The sequence below is a fragment of the Rhinopithecus roxellana genome, chromosome 3 (genome assembly GCF_007565055.1).
Source record: "Rhinopithecus roxellana isolate Shanxi Qingling chromosome 3, ASM756505v1, whole genome shotgun sequence".
Taxonomy (NCBI): domain Eukaryota; kingdom Metazoa; phylum Chordata; class Mammalia; order Primates; family Cercopithecidae; genus Rhinopithecus; species Rhinopithecus roxellana.
Window position 1 is genome coordinate 115,503,521 of NC_044551.1, and position 19,300 is coordinate 115,522,820.

Sequence of the window (19,300 nt, forward strand, 5' to 3'; positions counted from 1 at the left end):
GCTTATTTTTTTTCTGTCTCATCCAAAACCTTCAGTTATAGTACCATCATTTGGTATGGGCTGGGGACCTAAGGTGGGGTAGGAAGGAACCTATCATTTGTAGGCTGTTGTTCAAAGTCTTACGCTATTTCTTCTCTGCTGTTTTAGACTGGGAGTGTCCTAACTTGGAAGAACACATGCAGTGGAAGAATTCTACTCTTCTGGATACCAGTAAAGCAGTAGCGATAGAGAAGGCAACACAGTTTTCAAATGTCTCTGCAATTTTAAGTGAGTTGCACACATGGGGGAACATTTCTTATCTATGTTGGAAAAGCAAAGGATTTTTTCTCTTGAATGATTTCTAAGCTAAGTTTCTCAGTTGGATTGCTTTTGGCTACAGATAATATCTAATAATAGCAGAAGTATGTTTAGTTTACTTTTTAAATTTATTTATTTTGAGACAGAATCTCACTGTTTTGCCCAGGCTGGAGTGCAGTGGCACAATTTAGGCTCACTGCAACCTCTGTCTCCCAGGTTCAAGCAATTCTCCTGCCTCAGCCTCCCTAGTAGCTAGGGTTACAGGTGCGTGCCACCACACCCAGTATATTTTTGTATTTTTGTAGAGATGGGGTTTTACCATGTTGGCCAGGCTGGTCTTGAACTCCTGACCTCAGGTGATCTGCCTGCCTTGGCTTCCCAAAGTGCTGGGATTACAGGTGTGAGCCACTGCTCCCAGGCACAAGTAATTTAAACAATTTTTTGTAGAGATGGAATCTCGCTATGTTGCCCAGGCTGGTCTCAAACTCCTGGCCTCAAGCAATTCTTCTACCTTGGCCTTCCAAAGTGCTGAGATAATAGGCATGAGCCATTGCACTTTTAGACTTTTCATTTAGTCTTTCCTTTTTTCTGTTTCATGATCCATCCTGGATCCCATGTCACATTTAATTGTTACTTCTCCCTAGTCTCCTGCAGTTTGTAATAGTTCCTCAGTCTTTCAGATTACTGATGAGTTATTTTGTAGAATGTCCCTTGGTTGGGATTTGTCTTGATGTTTCTTCATGATAGGAATGAAGTTATGGCTGGGTGCAGTGGCTGACACCTGTAATCCCAGCACTTTGGGAGACTGAGGTGGGAGGACTGCTTGAGGCCAGGAGTTCGAGACCAGCCTGGGCAACATAGTGAGACCTCTATCTCTACAAAAAATAAAAAATGAACCAGATGTGGTGGTGCACGCCTGTAGTCCCAGCTACTCAGGAGGCTGAGGTGGGAGAATGAGAGGATCGCTTGAGCACAGGAGGTCAAGGCTATAGTGAACCATGTTTATACCACTGAACTTCTGCCTGGGTGACAGAATATGGATCTTCTGAAAAAAACAAACAAACAAAAAAAAAAAAACAAAGGAATGAAGTTATGCAATTTTTGGTAAGAGTACCACAGAAATTATGTTGTGCCTTTGCAGTGTATCATATCATATCAAAGGGTTCATGCTGTCCTCTCATTTTTATTTGAAGAATATTATGTCTTATTACTGGTGATGTTAAATTTCATCATTTGGTTAAGGTGGTATCTGATGAATTTCTCCAATTAAAAATTGCTGTTTTCTCTTTGTAATTTTTGAATATCTACAAAAAGATAGTTTGAGACTGTAAACTCTCTTTCTTCTGAAACAGTATTTCACTAATTTTAGCAGCCATCAGAGGAGCCAGTTGACTTCAACCTTTATTACTGTGGTGTTTGTCCAATGGTGATTTTTTATTCTATTCTTGACTACTACTTTTATTAATTGGAATTCTACTATAAAAGAAGAACTTTCTCTTTTCTGCCATTTGTTTATTTATTTGATTACTAATTCAGTGTAGACTCATGGATATTTATTCTATGGTTTGAAATCCAATACTTTCATCATACATTCATTCATTTATTTATTTATTTGTATATTTATTTATTTATTTATTTCTAGTATATATAGAGTAGTTTCAGAAGTGTTAACCCAGGCCCCTGTAATAAATACATTTAAGTAAATAAATTACAGCATTTGCATACAGTTCTTTTTGTCTTTAGCATTACAGCATCTAGTCAAAATACTAATTTTCCAAAGTTATGTAAGTTCATTTTCTCCCCACCTCCCTTAGCATATGAGAAGTTATTCACTTGTAATACTTATAGCTATACTCATTTGTTATTGATTCACTTTTGCACTCGCCTGTCCTGTTTGGTTTTGTGTATGTATTTAGGAATATGAAATATTATTATGGTTTTAGAGTCATAGCTATATAAAAAGATATTCTCAGAAAATTATCACTTTCACCTTCTTCCAGCTACCATTCTTCTCTTCTTTCTACCCCTTTCTCACTTACCCACTGTGGGTAACTGGTCTTTTTAGTTTTTGACTTATCCTTCCTGTGTTTCTTTTGTACAAATGAGGAGATATCAATGTATTTCTTTATATCCTCTTCTTTGTTACATGAAGGGTACCGTGCTATATAGCTACTCTTCTTTCACTTTGATTTTTCCACCTAACATTATGTACTAGAAATCACTCCACATCAGTTTACATAGAGATCTTCCTCTTATTTTTTACAGCTGCATAGTACTCCACTCTGTGGATGTACTTTTGTTTATTCAAAAATACCTATATATTGGGTATTTAGGTTTTTCCCCAATATTTTGCCATTATAAACAACACACAATGAATAAACTTATGATATATATTTTCATGTTATTGGCAGTATGTCTTCAAGGTAGATTTTCAGAGGTAGGATAGCTGGGTCAGAAGGTTATCATTTTATTGGATATTGCCAAATTTTCCTCCAGAAGGATTATAACAGTTTGCATTCCAAACAGCAGTGTGTTAAAGTGCTGGTCTCCCCATATCCTTACCAACAGAATGTGCTGTCATTTCTTTTTAAATTTTGCTACTCTCAAAGGTGACAAATAGTATCTCTGTGCTATTTTAACTTGCATTTCCATAATTATATGTGAGTTTGAACATTTTTCATATGTTTAAGGGCCATTTTTATTTGAAGAATATTGGCCTTTTGTCTGTGGTATATATTATGAATATTTTGTCCCAGTTTTTTGGTTGTCTTTTTGTTCATGGTATTTTTTGTCATGCAAAAATTTTTAAATTTATATTGGGTTTATGTTTCTCCCATACCAGCCCAGAGCTATGTAGCAACTCACTAATATCATCAAGATCATAGGGTCTTATGTCAACATACAGCCAAGTGTGTTGGTTTGTTACCCCATAGTTGCAAGGTGGTTGCTAAACTCTAGGTGTCACAGCCATGTTCCTGGTAGAAAGAATGAGAGAGGGCTGAGTAGCACCACATGCATCCTTTTATTGAAAGAAGAAAAGCTTTCCTAGAAATTCCCAGCTGACTTCTACTTTGGTCTATTGGCCAGAACTGGGTCATGCATTTATCTACCACCAGGCAGGCTGAGAAACCAAGTATTTTGCTTTCCTATCCTCTATTGTGGTAGAAGGCAAGGAAAATGAAGAAGGGGAGTAGGAATGGATATTGGCAGCCCATCTATTAGAGCCTGCCACTAAGAAAGGGTCATATTAGTCAAAGAACATTGAGTTAGGGGTCTTTTATTGGAAAGTTGATAGCTGTCTAGATGGCAGTATTTCTAGTGTTTGAAGGCCTTGTCTTCTGTTTTATGTTTAGTTTGGCAACTCCTTTGCTGAAATAAAGTTCTCAAAGAAGCAGCCTGTCTCTTTAGCAAATGTTTTGGTTAGGATTCTTGTCCATTGCAAATGTCAAAAAACTAACAGTATTAGGTTAAAAAGGGAATTTGTTACCACATGTACCTGAAAAATTCAGCAATAAATCAGGTACATAGGCAGTTTGATCCAGGGTTTCAAATGATATCGGTAGGATCCAATTCCTCTCTATCCCTTGGCTCAGGATCCCTCTATGTCAGTTATGCTCTGAGACAAGTCTCTTCTTGGAGCAACTTTTGCTGGCTCTGGGCTTACATACTCACAGCCTCAAATACATTGAAAAAAGTGCTTCTCTTTCCCAACAATTTGAACTGAAGTCCTGGACCTTACACATGGGCTTCATTAGTTTATATGCCTTTCCCTGATCCAGTCACTTTGTCCAGGGAGATGCAGGGCTCTCACAGTATTGAGTTATAGGCTATGCCTGGACCATCAGGGAAAAAAAACGAGGCGACTCTTACCAGCAAAAACAGAATAGATGCTAGATGATAAGGGTCCCCTGTATATGTTTTGAGAACCTCCCTTTGAGGAAATGCTTAAAGGCATCATTTACTTTGTCTCCTCTTTAATTTGTGAGATTTGAAAATCCTAATCTAACATAAGCAAAGTACCAAAGCCACTAAAGGTTTTAATTTCTTTAGATAACTATACCCATGATTCTTTATATTCCTATTAACATCTTAATGTACCTGAGGCAGCAAATGTTGGCTGGCAGAAATTCTCTTGACTAATCAATTTACTAGTATGCATTTCTATATATTTGGTATTGGACTAGTATTTGACTATCAGTTTTCTACTTTTTTATTTTTTTGAGACAGAGGATCACTCTGTTGCCCAGGCTGGAGTGCAGTGGCGCAGTCTCGGCTCACTGCAGCCTCCACTTCCTGGGTTCAAGCAATTCTGGAGCCTCAGCCTCCCAAATAGCTGGGATTACAGGCGTGTGCCACCACAGCCAGCTAATTTTTGTATTTTTAGTAGAGACGGGGTTTCACCTTGTTGCCCAGGCTGGTCTTGAACGCCTGACCTCAGGTGATCCACCTGCCTTGGCTCCCCAAAGTGTTGGAATTACAGGCGTGAGCCACTGTACCCAGCCTAGTTTTGTAATCCAACCAGTTGTTTTTTCTTATATGTAAAATGGGGATAATAAATTGATATATTTACCTGACAGGATTGTTGTAAGAATCCAGTAAGATAATACATGTAAAAAGACTTCAAAAATTATAAAGAACTATTCAAATACAAGGGAGAGATTCCTGTATCTGATAACATTTTGCAACATTTTTTTACTTTGATATTTTGAAAATATTTTTACCTAATTTAAGTGGCAGACAAAAAAAAAACAATATTTAAAAAGTTATAAAAATAAACTGCACTTGGGGGAAAATACTCATTTTAACCTAATTTTAGCCTCTGGTTTGTCTTCGAATTATATTTCTAATAGATTGTTTTTATTTTCTTTCCTAGGTACCTCTTCAGAAGACTATCAGAAATGCCACAGAGAAACGTAAGAATTAAAATTTTAAAATTGTTGAGCTTCTGAAACCCTGTGTTATAATAGTTATATAGCAAATACGATTGTTAGTCCACAAACTCAGGTGTTCATTTATTATTTGTTGAGGACTCACTATGTGTCAGGACTGTTGTAATTGCTAGAGATATAGTAGTGAACAAAATTGATTACAAACAAAATCTCTGCCCTCAGCAATGATAGCAAAAAGGAAAATTTTGAGAAAAATTCAAGAGAGATAGTCAATAGTTTTTAATGACAGATTGGAAGAAGTCGAAATCCAAGTTGGCCCTCAGCCCTCTAACTTAGGAAATTGGATGAAAATTTATTCACTAGGTGAGGGAACACAAATGAAAAAGCAGGAGTGGGTTGGGGTAACACTGAGGTACCGACAGCACTTTGAAGTGGAGGTGTCCAACAATGAGTTGGATGGCCCAGCCCAGAGAGCAAGGGAAAAGTCCTGGACTGAAGGCATAGTTGTCTCCTTGGGAAATGTATGTAGCGTGAGAAGAGAGTAGCGTTAGTATGATAGCCTCTTTATAAATATTCCTGTATCTAAATGGTGAGAATTTTCTGAAGAAAATAAAATCTCTTACTGTTGTTTTTGGGTGAATTGTCCTTCAGTAAATGACAGTGAAAATTGTAAATATAAATGACTAAGGTCACCAGAGATGATGATGGAGTCACTTAAAAAAATTCCTTGCACAATTTATAATATAATATATTCTTAAGGAGGATAGAATGGTATTTGGATAATAATAATACCAGATTTGAGCGGCTATTGTCTACTAGACATCTGGTATTCTCTTTATTTAAGTAGCACATTCACAAAGTAAAACCCCTACAACTTTGACATAGTAGCTAATGGAGAAAGGGGGTTTTATTTATGTTGCTATAACTTCTTTGTAGATCTACTTTAATGACTGTTGTCTATGTATTGAAATGGAGCAAATGTAATAAAACACTTGATTATGTGTATCTGAGACTATTTCCTGTCTCACCTAAATACTGACCTCTCTTTGAAAAATAAAACCTACCACTTATATGTGCAAAGAAAATATAGCTTCATTTATTTTTTTATTTTTTATTTTTTTATTTTATTATTATTTTTTTTTGAGACAGAGTCTCGAGCTGTCGCCCGGGCTGGAGTGCAGTGGCCGGATCTCAGCTCACTGCAAGCTCCGCCTCGCGGGTTTACGCCATTCTCCTGCCTCAGCCTCCCGAGTAGCTGGGACTACAGGCGCCAGCCACCTCGCCCGGCTAGCTTTTTTTTTGTATTTTTTAGTAGAGACGGGGTTTCACCATGTTAGCCAGGATGGTCTCGAACTCCTGACCTCGTGATCCACCCGTCTCGGCCTCCCAAAGTGCTGGTATTACAGGCTTGAGCCACCTCGCCCGGCCAGCTTCATTTATTTTTTAAAATAACTCATCTAAACTTCTCTTAAACCCTCATCACCCTTCTCTACTATTTAGCTGGGAAATAATGAGTTAAACTTACTTCTGGTTAGAAGTCCTTTTTGGGTGAATGCTGAATCTTAGATGTTCTCCCCATTCCATAGTCCTAAGAATGGCATATTGGTAGGCGATCATATCCCTTTATCTGCCTGGGCAGTCTCAGTATATGCCTGTTTTTCTGACATATTTCTTAATAGAGTACCTTGTACTCTCAGAAATGTTCCAGTTTGGAAAAATAGTCACCCTAAATGTAAGTGTGTAGGAATAGGGGCAGACCTTACGTAGCCTTGTAGCAGTGCTGGGGAAAGGGTAAGGTTAGGATCTGAGGGTATCTGGAATCCCATAACTGTCTCTGGATTTTTACTGATTCTTGCTTCAAGGCTTTTAGACTGGTTCTATACCAGGTCTGGACTCCACTGAAAAAATCATTGGCTCATAAACTTAAGGCCTTATTTAGGACCTGAGGTCCTCCATTGCTGATTTTACCTCACCTTGGTTTTTGTTGCTCTCCCAAACCCTTTGAGTCTCATTGAAGTCCTGTATCCAGACTTTGACTAGGTGGCTTTCTACAACCTTTGTAGTAGAGTCACTTCACCACAGCACTCCTATGCCAGGTGTTTTGGCTGTGAATTTGGCCACTTTCTTGATTGCTCTTGGTGTACGGAATCTTGAGAACTTGTTCTCAATGCCCAGGAATTAAGAGAATCTCAGGAGAGCTAACTGATGCCCCCTCTCTGCCTAAACATCCCCAGCTCTTCTTGTTATGTTGTTTCCACCCTGTGTGGACATCTCCTAGAGTTCTAAACAGAGAGTTAGTACATACCCCCTCTCCTTTTGGCTTTCTCTTCACCTCTTCTAACGTCATCCTCCCATTTATTACCCCTGTCTCCATATTTGGGCCTTGAGGAGAAAAGTCAGCTCCCATTGTCTGCTTGTTTCCTAAGTCTTTGCCCCACTTCTCTTTGGAATAATGCTGTCGACTGGAAGGTGTGGAGGAGAGATCTTTGTTAACTTCCTTAGCTTTTTCTGTATCATATGGTTGTCTTAGTCTGTTTTCTGTTGCTTATTACAAAATACCTGAAACTGGGTAATTTATAAAGAAAAAGAATTTCTTTCCTTTCATTTCCTTCCCCTTCCCCTTCCCCCACCACCTTCCTTTTTCTTTTTCTTTTTTCTTCTCTTTCTCTTTCTTTCTCTCTCTCTCCGCCTCCCTCCCTCCCTCTCTCTTTCCTTCCATCTGTCTGTCCATCCTTCTTCCTCCCTTCCTTCTTTCCTTTCTTTCTTCTTTCTTTCTTTTTTTTTTTTTTAGAAACAGAGTCTTACTCTGTTGCCCAGGCTGGAGTGCAGTGGCACCATCATAGCTCACTGTAACCTTAAACTCCTGGGTTCAAGTGATCTTCCAGCCTCAGTCAGCCTCCTGAGTAAATAGGACTACAAGCATGTGCCACCATGCCTGGCTATGAATTTATTTCTTACAGTTATGGAGGCTAAGAATTCTAAGGTCAAGGGGCTGCAGTTAGTGAGGGCCTTCTTGCTGGTGGGGACTCTCTGCAGAGTCCCGAAGTGGCACAGGGCATCACATAGCAAAGGGACTGAACGACTGAACATAGTAGCTCAGGTGTCTCTTTTTCCTCTTGTAAAGCCAATCCTACCATTCCCATGATAACATATTAATCCATTACTTCATTAATCCATGAATGGCTTAATCCATTTATGAAGGCAGAGCACTCATGATCCAGTCACCTCTTAAAGTCCCTGTCTCTCAATACTGCCACATTGGGGATTAAATTTCAACACGAATTTTGGAGGAGACAAACATTCAAACCATAGCAATGGCTAATAGTAGAATTCTGTAGTTGTGTTTTAACTTACATATGTTAATAGGAACTTGAGGAATGTAGCAAAATGTTAAATGTGGTTTTCATGTTTTCTTAGAATTTGGACAATTGCCTTACTGATGAAAACAAATCATTGACAAGTACCCCCATTCCTTATTCTGTGTAGAATTATCTATGTGGAGTTTGTAAAAGGTGAGGTCAAAACCCAATTCTACCAGCATTAGCTTATTACTCATCTCCAAACTAAGAAAAGGCTAAGAAAAAGATGAAAAGTTCAAGAATACATATTTCTTTGATAAGAGCTATTATTGGTGTCATATGGAGCGAGGAGACTTCTCCCTCACCTCAATACAAGAAAGGAAGCTCTAAGAGAACCATTTGGAAGGTTCAACATATGTCCCTGGGAGTTTCTGACTCATACCTGAAAAGTCTAAAGGCAAGAGGGTCTGTTAGGTGCTTTGGAATGGCAGAATAAAGAGGAAGCTAGATATACTTTCAGAGTTTGACATGACAAAGATTTGTGCATAATGCCAATAGGCCAAATATGGATTCCATAGAACGGGACTAATTATGGATCATCTTGAAAGAGATTATGCCCAATATGACTTCCTGCAAAGGATGAAGTAACCTCACTCAAAAGCAGTTGGAGGTTCTATCATCAAAGGCAAAAGCTGAGGAGACGATAAAAAGCAGCAAGTGAGAGAGCTCCAGTGATAGGTAGAGCTCCAGTGACAGGTAAACCTCCAAAGAACCCTTCAGAATACTTCAGGTTTGAAAGAGTCAACATTTGATTACCTGTCATATCCCAGAGATACCAATGGCACATAACTGTTCGGTCAAGATTGAAAAAGACCTTTCCTGTACATTTCTAAAACTCCTTTCCTATAATTCACTGCCAGGGGAAACCAAAGTGTAGTTTCCAAATAGGCAAGGGAAAAGAACAAGAAACAGAGACAAAACTGATAGTGGTTGCTCTTCCCACAGCATATTCTGAGTCTAAATCATGCCCAAGCTGAGAAAAGGAAAAAAATTAAATTGCATAAGAAGAGTTTGGATTTGTAATATTACACTGAACTTTGTGTTACCTAAAAATAGCTACTTATTACAAGAGAATGCCAGAAAGGCATTAGTAAAAAGAAATCTACCTGGAAGTTCATTCAGAGCAAGAAAGTACTATTTTGACAGGATACGTTTAAAGGGAAATATGAAAGAATAAAATTGTTTCTGTTCACTGAGTTCAACTACTCAATTAATCAGTATAGAAATTTAGAATATCCCCTTCTCACATTTGGTTTTCAACTGCATTTTCTTGCTAGGGACTCAGAAATCCCATTTTTGTGGTCAAAGGCTGAGTTTTGATCCTTTGGTATTTATTCCTTTTGTGATAGCTAGTCCTTTCCTACACATTTAGATAGAATTGGGGGTGGTCTAGTTTGTAGAAGTACAAAAAAAACCCAGGATATTAATTTCAAAAAAATCTTTTACTGCAGTCTACCCTGGGTAACAGAGCAAGACCCTCTTTCAATAATAATAATAATAATAATAGTAATATCATCATCATCATCATGATCATCATCAATCTGTCATGTGTCTTAAATTTCTTTCCATAAGAATGTTAGGAAACAGGATTGCTATCCCTTTTGCATAAATAAGATAACCAAGACTCAAGACAGGCTACGTAGCTTTCCAAAGGCCACTCAAGTGTGAGTAGTGGAACTGGGGTTTAAAGCAGGGTCTGTCTTATTCTAAACACTATGCTCTGTCCTCTACACATATTGCTTCACACTCATATATGTATAAATATGTTGCCTTTTTATTAACCTATTTGTTCATATAAATACTGTAACATTTTTTCTCAGCAACTATATATTTTCCCACAGGATAATCACAAATAAATATCTTTATTTTAAATATTATTTGAGGATTTTTGAAAGTTACTGAAAGATTTAGAAAATACCACTAACTAGTTTGTTCTTGTTATAGAGGGATGACAGTAGCAAATCAAAATGTGTCTCCAAAAGCAAAGTGTGCTTCAAATTCAGAATCAGGTATGAAACTAATTATTTTCTGTAGTAATTGTAATACTTCTGTTAAAATACATGATTCTGTATTTATTTTTGCTACCTGCAACATGTATTATTAACAAAGTTAGTAGCCCAGTGAACTGAATACTTTTTAGCTTGGTTGTATTTAAGAAATGAAGATATGTGGGATCAGAAAGTGGGTCTTAACTATCCCCACAGCATCAATCATTTATTCATTTAATAAACATTTAATGAATATGAACTCCATACTAGACATTGTTATGTATACTAGTGGAAGTGATACACTTTTTCTCCCCTTGTAGATTTCAGTTGTAGGAGAGAACAATAAGTAAACATATATTGTAGTTATGCATAATGATTGAAAAATAAAGGGATCAGCAAAGTGTCTTGCATATTATTAACCCTTATGTAGTTTACAATTAGGATAAATTTAGCAAGACATTTACATCCTTATTAACCTCTGCTGTATCTCAGATTTTTCTGTGTTTCCTGCATCAAGTTTTATAGCATCCATTTGAGAGTAAACTTGAAGAATTGCTGATTTTGCTGTTGATGGTTGTAAATGTTTGTATGAATATATATTTGCATAATCTTCATTTTAAGAAGTTATCTTAATGAGCATTTACTAAATGCCACACATTAAGTTAGGAACTGTATGTATAAAACAATTAATATACTTTCTGTTCTAAGCAAAATTAGTCTAGTGATGAAAACCAATCTTGTAAAAGCACAAAATCCTTGGAAGGAGCAATACCTTCTACCCCGAGGGTTAGCATTGGAAGAAGGATTTGTTTTACATATCAAAGAATAAGGGAATGTGTGAATAACAGATGAGCACTAATTAAAAAGAAAGTGGTAAGTGTACCAAAAACTACCATGATTTTACCTAGGTTTTGCCCAATAAAAAGTGTCGCTTTAGCTGTGGAAAATATTTACAAAGCTTGGTGGTAGGGCAGAATAGGGATTCTTGAATTCTGTATGTTTTTGTGTCCTTACTTTTATATGGTAACTTAAAATTTAAAATTAAATAAGCCACTTCTGACTCTAGAGATTTCTTTACACATTTCTTTTTAAAATTATTTTATTAACATTCGTGGATACATAGATGGTATATATGTTTATGGCTTACATGAGATATTTTAATACAGGTATGCAATACATAATAATCATATTATGGTTAAGTAGGGTATGCATGCCCTCAAGCATTTATCCTTTGTGTTACAAATAATACAGTTATACTCTTAGTTATTTTTAAATGTATAATTAAATTATTTTTGACTACAGTCACCCTGTTGTGCTAGCAAATACTAGGTCTTATTCATTCTTTCTAACTATTTTTTTTGTACCCGTTAACCATCCCCACCTTCCCTACAAACCACTCCCCCTCCCCAACTATCCTTCCCAGCCTCTGGTAACCATCCTTCTATTCTCTGTCTCCATGAGTTCAATTGTTTTGATTTTAGATCCCACAAATATGTGAGAACAAGCGATGTTTGTCCTTCTGTGCCTGGTTTATTTCACTTATCATAATGACCTTCAGTTTCAGTCATGTTATTGTAAATGACAAGATCTCATTCTTTTTTATGGCTGAATAGTACTCCATTGTGTTTATGTACCACATTTTCTTTATCCATTCATCTGTTGATGGACACTTAGGTTGTTTCTAAATCTTGGCTGTTGTGAATAGTGCTGAAACAAATGTGGGAGTGCAGATACCTCTTTGATATAATGATTTCCTTTCGTTTGCCTATATACTCAGCAGTAGGATCGCTGGATCATATGATATCTCTGTTTTTATGTTTTTGAGGAACCTCCCAACAGTTATCCATAGTGGTTATATTAATTTACATTCCCACCAACAGTATACAAGGGTTCCCTTTTCTCCACATCCTCACCAGCATCTGTTATTGCCTGACTTTTGGATAAAAGCCATTTTAACTGGGGTAAGATGATATGACATTGTAGTTTTGATTTGCATTTCTCTGATGATCAATGATGTTGAGCACCTTTTCATACACCTGTTTGCCACTTGTATGTCTTCTTTTGAGAAATGTCTGTTTAGGTCTTTTGCTCATTTTTAATTGAATTATTAGATTTTTGTTTTTCCTGTAGAGTTGTGTGAGCTCCTTATATATTCTGGTTATTAATCCCTAATTAGGTGAAGTAGTTTGCAAGTATTTTCCCCCATTCTATGGGCTGTCTCTTCACTTTATTGATTGTTTCCTTTGCTGTGCAGAAGCATTTTAATTTGATACAATCTCATTTGTCATTTTGCTTTGGTTGCCTGTGTTTGCGGGATATTACTCAAGATATCATTGCCCAGCCCAATGTCCTAGAGACTTTCCCCAATTTTTTTTTTTTTTGTAGTAGTTTCATAGTTTGAGGTCTTAAAGTTTTTAATCCATTTTAATTTGATTTTTCATATGGCAACAGACAAGGGTCTAGTTTCATTCTTTTCCATGTAGCTATCCAGTTTTCCAAGCACCATATTAAAGAAACTGGCCCTTCCCCAAAGAATGTCCTTGGCACCTTTGTAAAAAAATGAGTTCAGTGTAGATGTACAGATTTATCTATGGGTTCCCTTTTCTGATTCCTTGGTCTATGTGTCTGTTTTTTATGTCAGTACCATGCTGTTTGGGTTACTGTAGTGCCATAGTATAATTTAAAGTCAAGTAATGTGATTTCTCAGTTTTGTTATTTTTGCTCAGGACAGCTTTGACTATTCTGGGTCTTTTGTGTTCCATATAAATTTTAGTACTTTGTTTTATTTGTGGGAAGAATTTCATTGGTATTTTGATAGGGATTGCATTAAACCTACAGATTGCTTTGGGTTGTGTGGCCATATTAACAATATTGATTCTTTCAGTCCATGAACATGGAATATCTTTCCAATTTTTTGCTGTCTTCTTCCATTTCTTGTGTCAGTGTTTCATAGTTTTCATTGTAGAGATCTTTCAGATTTTTGGTTAAGCCCTAGATATTTTAGTTTATTTGTTGCTCTTGTAAATGGTGTTACTTTCTTGATTTCTTTTTCGGATTGTTCACAGTTGGCATATGAAAATGCCACTGATTTTTGTATGTTGATTTCGTATCAGTAACTTTCCTAATGTATATATCAGATCTACTAGTTTTTTGATGGAATCTTTAGTTTTTCTTTTGATTATAAGATCATGTCATCTGCAAACAAAGATAATTTGACTTCTTCCTTTACAATTTGGATGCCCTTTATTTCTTTCTCTTGTCTGACTGCTCTAGCTAAGACTTCCGATACTATGTTGAATAATAATGGTGAAAGTGAGCATCGTGTCTTATTCCAGATTTACAAAGAAAGGCTTTCAGTTTTTCCCCATTTAGTATGATACTAGCTGTAGGTCTGTCATATATTGGCTTTTATTATATTGAGGTATGTTCCTTCTGTACCTAGTGTTTTGAGAATTTTTATCATGAAGGGATGTTGAATTTTATCACATGATTTTCTAGCATAATTTGAATGAGCATATGGTTTTTTCCTTTATTCTGTTGATATGATGTATCATATTGATTGATTTGCATATGTTGAATCATCCTTGCATCCTTGGGGTAAATCCCACTTGGTCTTGAAGAATGATCTGTTTAATAAGTTGTTGAATTCAGTTTGATATTATTTTGTTGAGGAATTTTACATCAATATTCATCAGAGACATTGGCCTATAGTTTTCTTTTTTTGATATGTCTTTGTTTGGTGTTCATATCAGGGTAATACTGATTGCATTGAATGAGTTTGGCAGTACTCCCTCATCCTCTATTTTTTGGAACAGTTTGAGTAGGATTAGTATTAGGTCTTCTTTAAATATTTGGTAGAGTTCAACAGTGAAGCCACTAGGTCCTGGACTTTTCTTTACCAGGAGGCTTTTTATTATAGCTTCAATCTTGTTACTTTTATTGTCCTGTTCAGGTTTTGGATTTATTTTATTTATTTATTTATTTTGAGACGGAGTCTCACTCTGTTGCCCAGGCTGGAATGCAATGGCTCAATCTCAGTTCACTGCAACCTCTGACTCCCGGATTCAAGTGATTCTCTTGCCTCAGCGTCCTGAGAAGCTGAGATTACAGGCGCACGCCACCACATCCGGCTAATTTTTGTATTTTTAGTAGAGACAGGGTTTCACCATGTTGGTCAGGCTGGTCTCGAACTCCTGACTTCGTGATCCGCCCACCTCATCCTCCCAAAGTGCTGGGATTACAGGTGTAAGCCACCTGCCCAGCCCAAGGTTTTGGATTGCTTCATGGTTCAGTCACACTAGATTGCTTATGTCTACTGGATGTAGTTGCTTATAGTAGATACTAATGATCCTTTGAATGTCTGCGGTATCAGTTGTAATGTCTCCCTTTTAATCTCTGACTTTGTTTAATTGGGTTTTCTCTCTTGTTTCTTAGTCTGGCTACAGGTTTGTCAGTTTTTTTACAAGAAACCAGTTTTTTGTTTCATTGCTTTTTTGTATTGTTTTCAAATTCATTTCTTTCTGCTCTGATCTTTTTTATTTCTTCTACTAATTTTGGGTTTGGTTTGCTCTTTTTTAGTTCTTTAAGATGCATTGTTAGGTTGTTTATTTGATGTTTTTATTATTTTTGATGTAAACATTTATAACTGTAAATTTCCCTGTTAGTACTGCTTTCATTGTATCCCGTAGGTTTTGGTATGTTGTATTTCCATTATGATTTGTTTCAAGAATATTTTCAGTTTCCATCTTAATTCTTCATTGACTCACTAGTCATTCAGGAGCATATTGTTTAATTTTCATGTGTTTGTTAGTTTCTAAAATTCCTCATTATTTTTTATCTTTTATTTTAGATTCAGGTATACACGTATCTCATTTGTTACATAGATAAATTATGTGTCACAGTGGTTTGGTGAGCAGATTATTTCATCGTCTATGTAATAAGCATAGTACCTGATAGGTATTTTTTCAATAGTCACCCTCCTCTCACCCTCAAGTAGGCCCCAGTGTCTGTTGTTCCTTCTTTCTGTCCATATATACCCAATGTTTAGGTCCCACTTATAAGTGAGACTGTGCAGTATTTGGTTTTCTGTTCCTGTATTAGTTTGCTTAGGATAATGGCCTCCAGATGTATCTGTGTTGCTGCTGAGGATATATTCTTTTGTATGGCTGCGTAGCATTCCATGGTGTATATGTACCACATTTTTTTCTCCAGTCTACCATTGATGAACATTTAGGTTGATTCCATGTCGTTGCTATTGTGAATAGTGCTATGATAAATATATGCTTGTATGTGTCTTTATGGTAGAATAAGTTATATTCCTTTGGGTAAATACCTAATAATGGAATTTCTGGGTCAAATGGTAGTTCTGTTTTTAGCTGTTTGAGGAATTACCCACACTGCTTTCCACAATGTTTGAAATAATTTACACTCCCACTAACAGTATGTAAGCATTCTGTTTTCTCTGCAACTTTGTCAGTATCTGTTGGTTTTTTGTTTTTTTTTTTTTTACTTTTTAATAATAGTCATTCTGATTTTTGCACATTGATTTTGTATCCTGAGACTTTGCTGAAGTTACTTATCAGCTTAAGGAGATTTTGGGCTGAGACAATGGGGTTTTCCAAATATACAATCATGTCATCTGCAAACAGGGACAATTTGACTTCTTCTTTTCCTAACTGACTACCCTTTATTTATTTCTCTTGCCTGATTGCCCGAGCCAGAACTTCCAACACTATGTTGAATAGGAGTGGTGAGAGAGGGCATCCCGGTCTTGTGCCAGTTTTCAAAGGGAATGCTTCCAGTTTTTGCCCATTCAGTATGATATTGGCTGTGGATTTGTCATAAATAGCTCTTATTATTTTGAGATACGTTCCACCAATACCGAATTTATTGAGCATTTTTAGCATGAAGGGCTGTTGAATTTTGTCAAAGGCCTTTTCTGCATCTATTGAGATAATCATGTGGTTTTTGTCTTTGGTTCTGTTTATATGTTGGATTATGTTTATTGATTTGCATATGTTGAACCAACCTTGCATCCCAGGGATGAAGCCCACTTGATCATGGTGGATAAGCTTTTTGATTGGCTGCTGGATTAGGTTTGCCAGTATTTTATTGAGGATTTTCACATGAATGTTCATCAGGGATATTGGTCTAAAATTCTCTTTTTTTGTTGTGTCTCTGCCAGGCTTTGGTATCAGGATGATGTTGGCCTCATAAAATGAGTTAGGGAGGATTCCCTCTTTTTCTATTGATTGGAATAATTTCAGAAGGAATGGTACCAGCTCCTCCTTGTACCTCTGGTAGAATTCAGCTGTGAATCTGTCTGGTCCTGGACTTTTCTTTGGTTGGTAGGCTATTAATTATTGCCTCAATTTCAGAGCCTGCTATTGGTCTATTCAGGGATTCAATTTCTTCCTGGTTTAGTCTTGGGACCAGTAACAGACAAACAGAGAGCCAAATAATGAATGAACTTCCATTCACAATTGCTTCAAAGAGAATAAAATACCTAGGAATCCAACTTACAAGGGATGTAAAGGACCTCTTCAAGGAGAACTACAAACCACTGTTCAGTGAAATAAAAGAGGACACAAACAAATGGAAGAACATACCATGCTCATGGATAGGAAGAATCAATATTGTGAAAATGGCCATACTGCCCAAGGTGATTTATAGATTCAGTGTCATCCCCATTAAGGTACTAATGACTTTCTTCACAGAATTGGAAAAAACTGCTTTAAAGTTCATATGGAACCAAAAAAGACCCCACATTGCCAAGACAATCCTAAGCCAAAAGAACAAAGCTGGAGGCATCACGCTACCTGGCTTCAAACTATACTACAAGCCTACAGTAACCAAAACAGCATGGTACTGGTACCAAAACAGAGATATAGATCAATGGAACAGAACAGAGCCCTCAGAAATAATACCACACATCTGCACCCATCTGATCTTTGACAAACAGGACAAAAAAAAAGAAATGGGGAAAAGATTCCCTAATTAATAAATGGTGCTGGGAAAATTGGCTAGCCATAAGTAAAAAGCTGTAAATGGATCCTTTCCTTACTCCTTATACAAAAATTAATTCAAGATGGATTAGAAACTTAAATGTTAGACCTAAAACCATAGAAACCCTAGAAGAAAACCTAGGCTATACCATTCAGGACATAGGCATGGGCAAGGACTTCATGTCTAAAACACCAAAAGCAACAGCAACAAAAGCCACAATTGACAAATGGGATCTAATTAAACTAAAGAGCTTCTGCACAGCAAAAGAAACTACCATCAGAATGAACAGGCAACATACAGAATGGGAGAAAATTTTTGCAATCAACTCATCTGACAAAGGGCTAATATCCAGAACCTACAAATAACTCAAACAAATTTACAAGAAAAAACAAACAACCCCATCAAAAAATGGACAAAGGATATGAACAGACACTTCTCAAAAGAAGACATTCATACAGCCAACAGACACATGAAAAAATGCTCATCATCAGTCGCCATCAGAGAAATGCAAATCAAAACCACAATGAGATACCATCTCACACCAGTTAGAATGGCAATCATTAAAAAATCAGGAAACAACAGGTGCTGGAGAGGATGTGGAGAAATAGGAACACTTTTACACTGTTGGTGGGACTGTAAACTAGTTCCACCATTGTGGAAAACAGTGTGGCGATTCCTCAAGGATCTAGAACTAGAAATACCATTTGACCCAGCCATCCCATTACTGGGTATATACCCAAAGGATTATAAATCATGCTGCTCTAAAGACACATGCACATGTATGTTTATTGCAGCACTATTCACAATAGCAAAGATTTGGAATCAACCCAAATGTCCATCTGTGACAGACTCGATTAAGAAAATGTGGCACATATACACCATGGAATACTATGCAGCCATAAAAAGGATGAGTTCATGTCCTTTGTAGGGACATGGATGCAGCTGGAAACCATCATTCTCAGCAAACTGTCGCAAGAATAGAAAACCAAACACCGCATGTTCCACTCATAGGTGGGAATTGAACAATGAGATCACTTGGACACAGGAAGGGGAACATCACATATGGGGGCCTATTGGGAGAGGGGAGAGGGGAGGGATAGCATTAGGAGATATACCTAATGTAAATGACGAGTTAATGGGTGCAGCACACCAGCATGGCACATGTATACATGTGTAACAAACTTGCACGTTGTGCACATGTACCCTAGAACTTAAAGTATAATAAAAATAATAATAATAATAGTCATTCTGACTTGTATGAGATGGTATCATTGTGGTTTTGATTTGCATTTCTCTAATGATAGTGATGTTGAGCATTTTTGCATGTTTGTCTGTTGTGTGTATGTCTTCTTTTGAAGAGTGTCTGTTCATGTCCTTTGCCCACTTTTTAATGGACTGGTTTTTGCTTATAAATTTCTTTAAATTCCTTACAGATTCTGATATTAGACCTTTGTCGGATGCATAGTTAGCAAATATTTTCTCCCATTCTATAGATTGTTTATTCTGTTGATAGTTTCTTTTGCTGTGCAGAAGCTCTTTAGGTTAATTAGGTCCCATTTGTCATTTTTGCTCTTGTTGCAATTTCTTTTGGCATCATTGTTATGAAGTCATTGCCATCTTCTTTGTCCAGAGTGGTATTTCCTGGGTTATTTTCCAGGGTTTTGATAGTTTTGACTCTTAGATATAAGTCTTTAGTCCATTTTGAGTTAATTTTTGTTTATGGTGTAAGGAAGGGGTCTCCAGTTTCAGTCTTCTGCATATG

General features: G+C 36.8%; 1 protein-coding gene across 1 annotated transcript in view; it reads left to right on the top strand.

The window, feature by feature from the left end:
* Nucleotides 1-19,300, top strand: part of MEIKIN (meiotic kinetochore factor) — a 141,921-nt gene that overhangs the window by 23,605 nt on the left and 99,016 nt on the right. Inside the window, exons 6-8 of the mRNA XM_030927588.1 lie at nucleotides 148-267; nucleotides 5,171-5,210; nucleotides 10,490-10,554. Coding sequence (XP_030783448.1) covers nucleotides 148-267; nucleotides 5,171-5,210; nucleotides 10,490-10,554 — 225 coding nt within the window. The remainder of the gene's footprint in view (nucleotides 1-147; nucleotides 268-5,170; nucleotides 5,211-10,489; nucleotides 10,555-19,300) is intronic.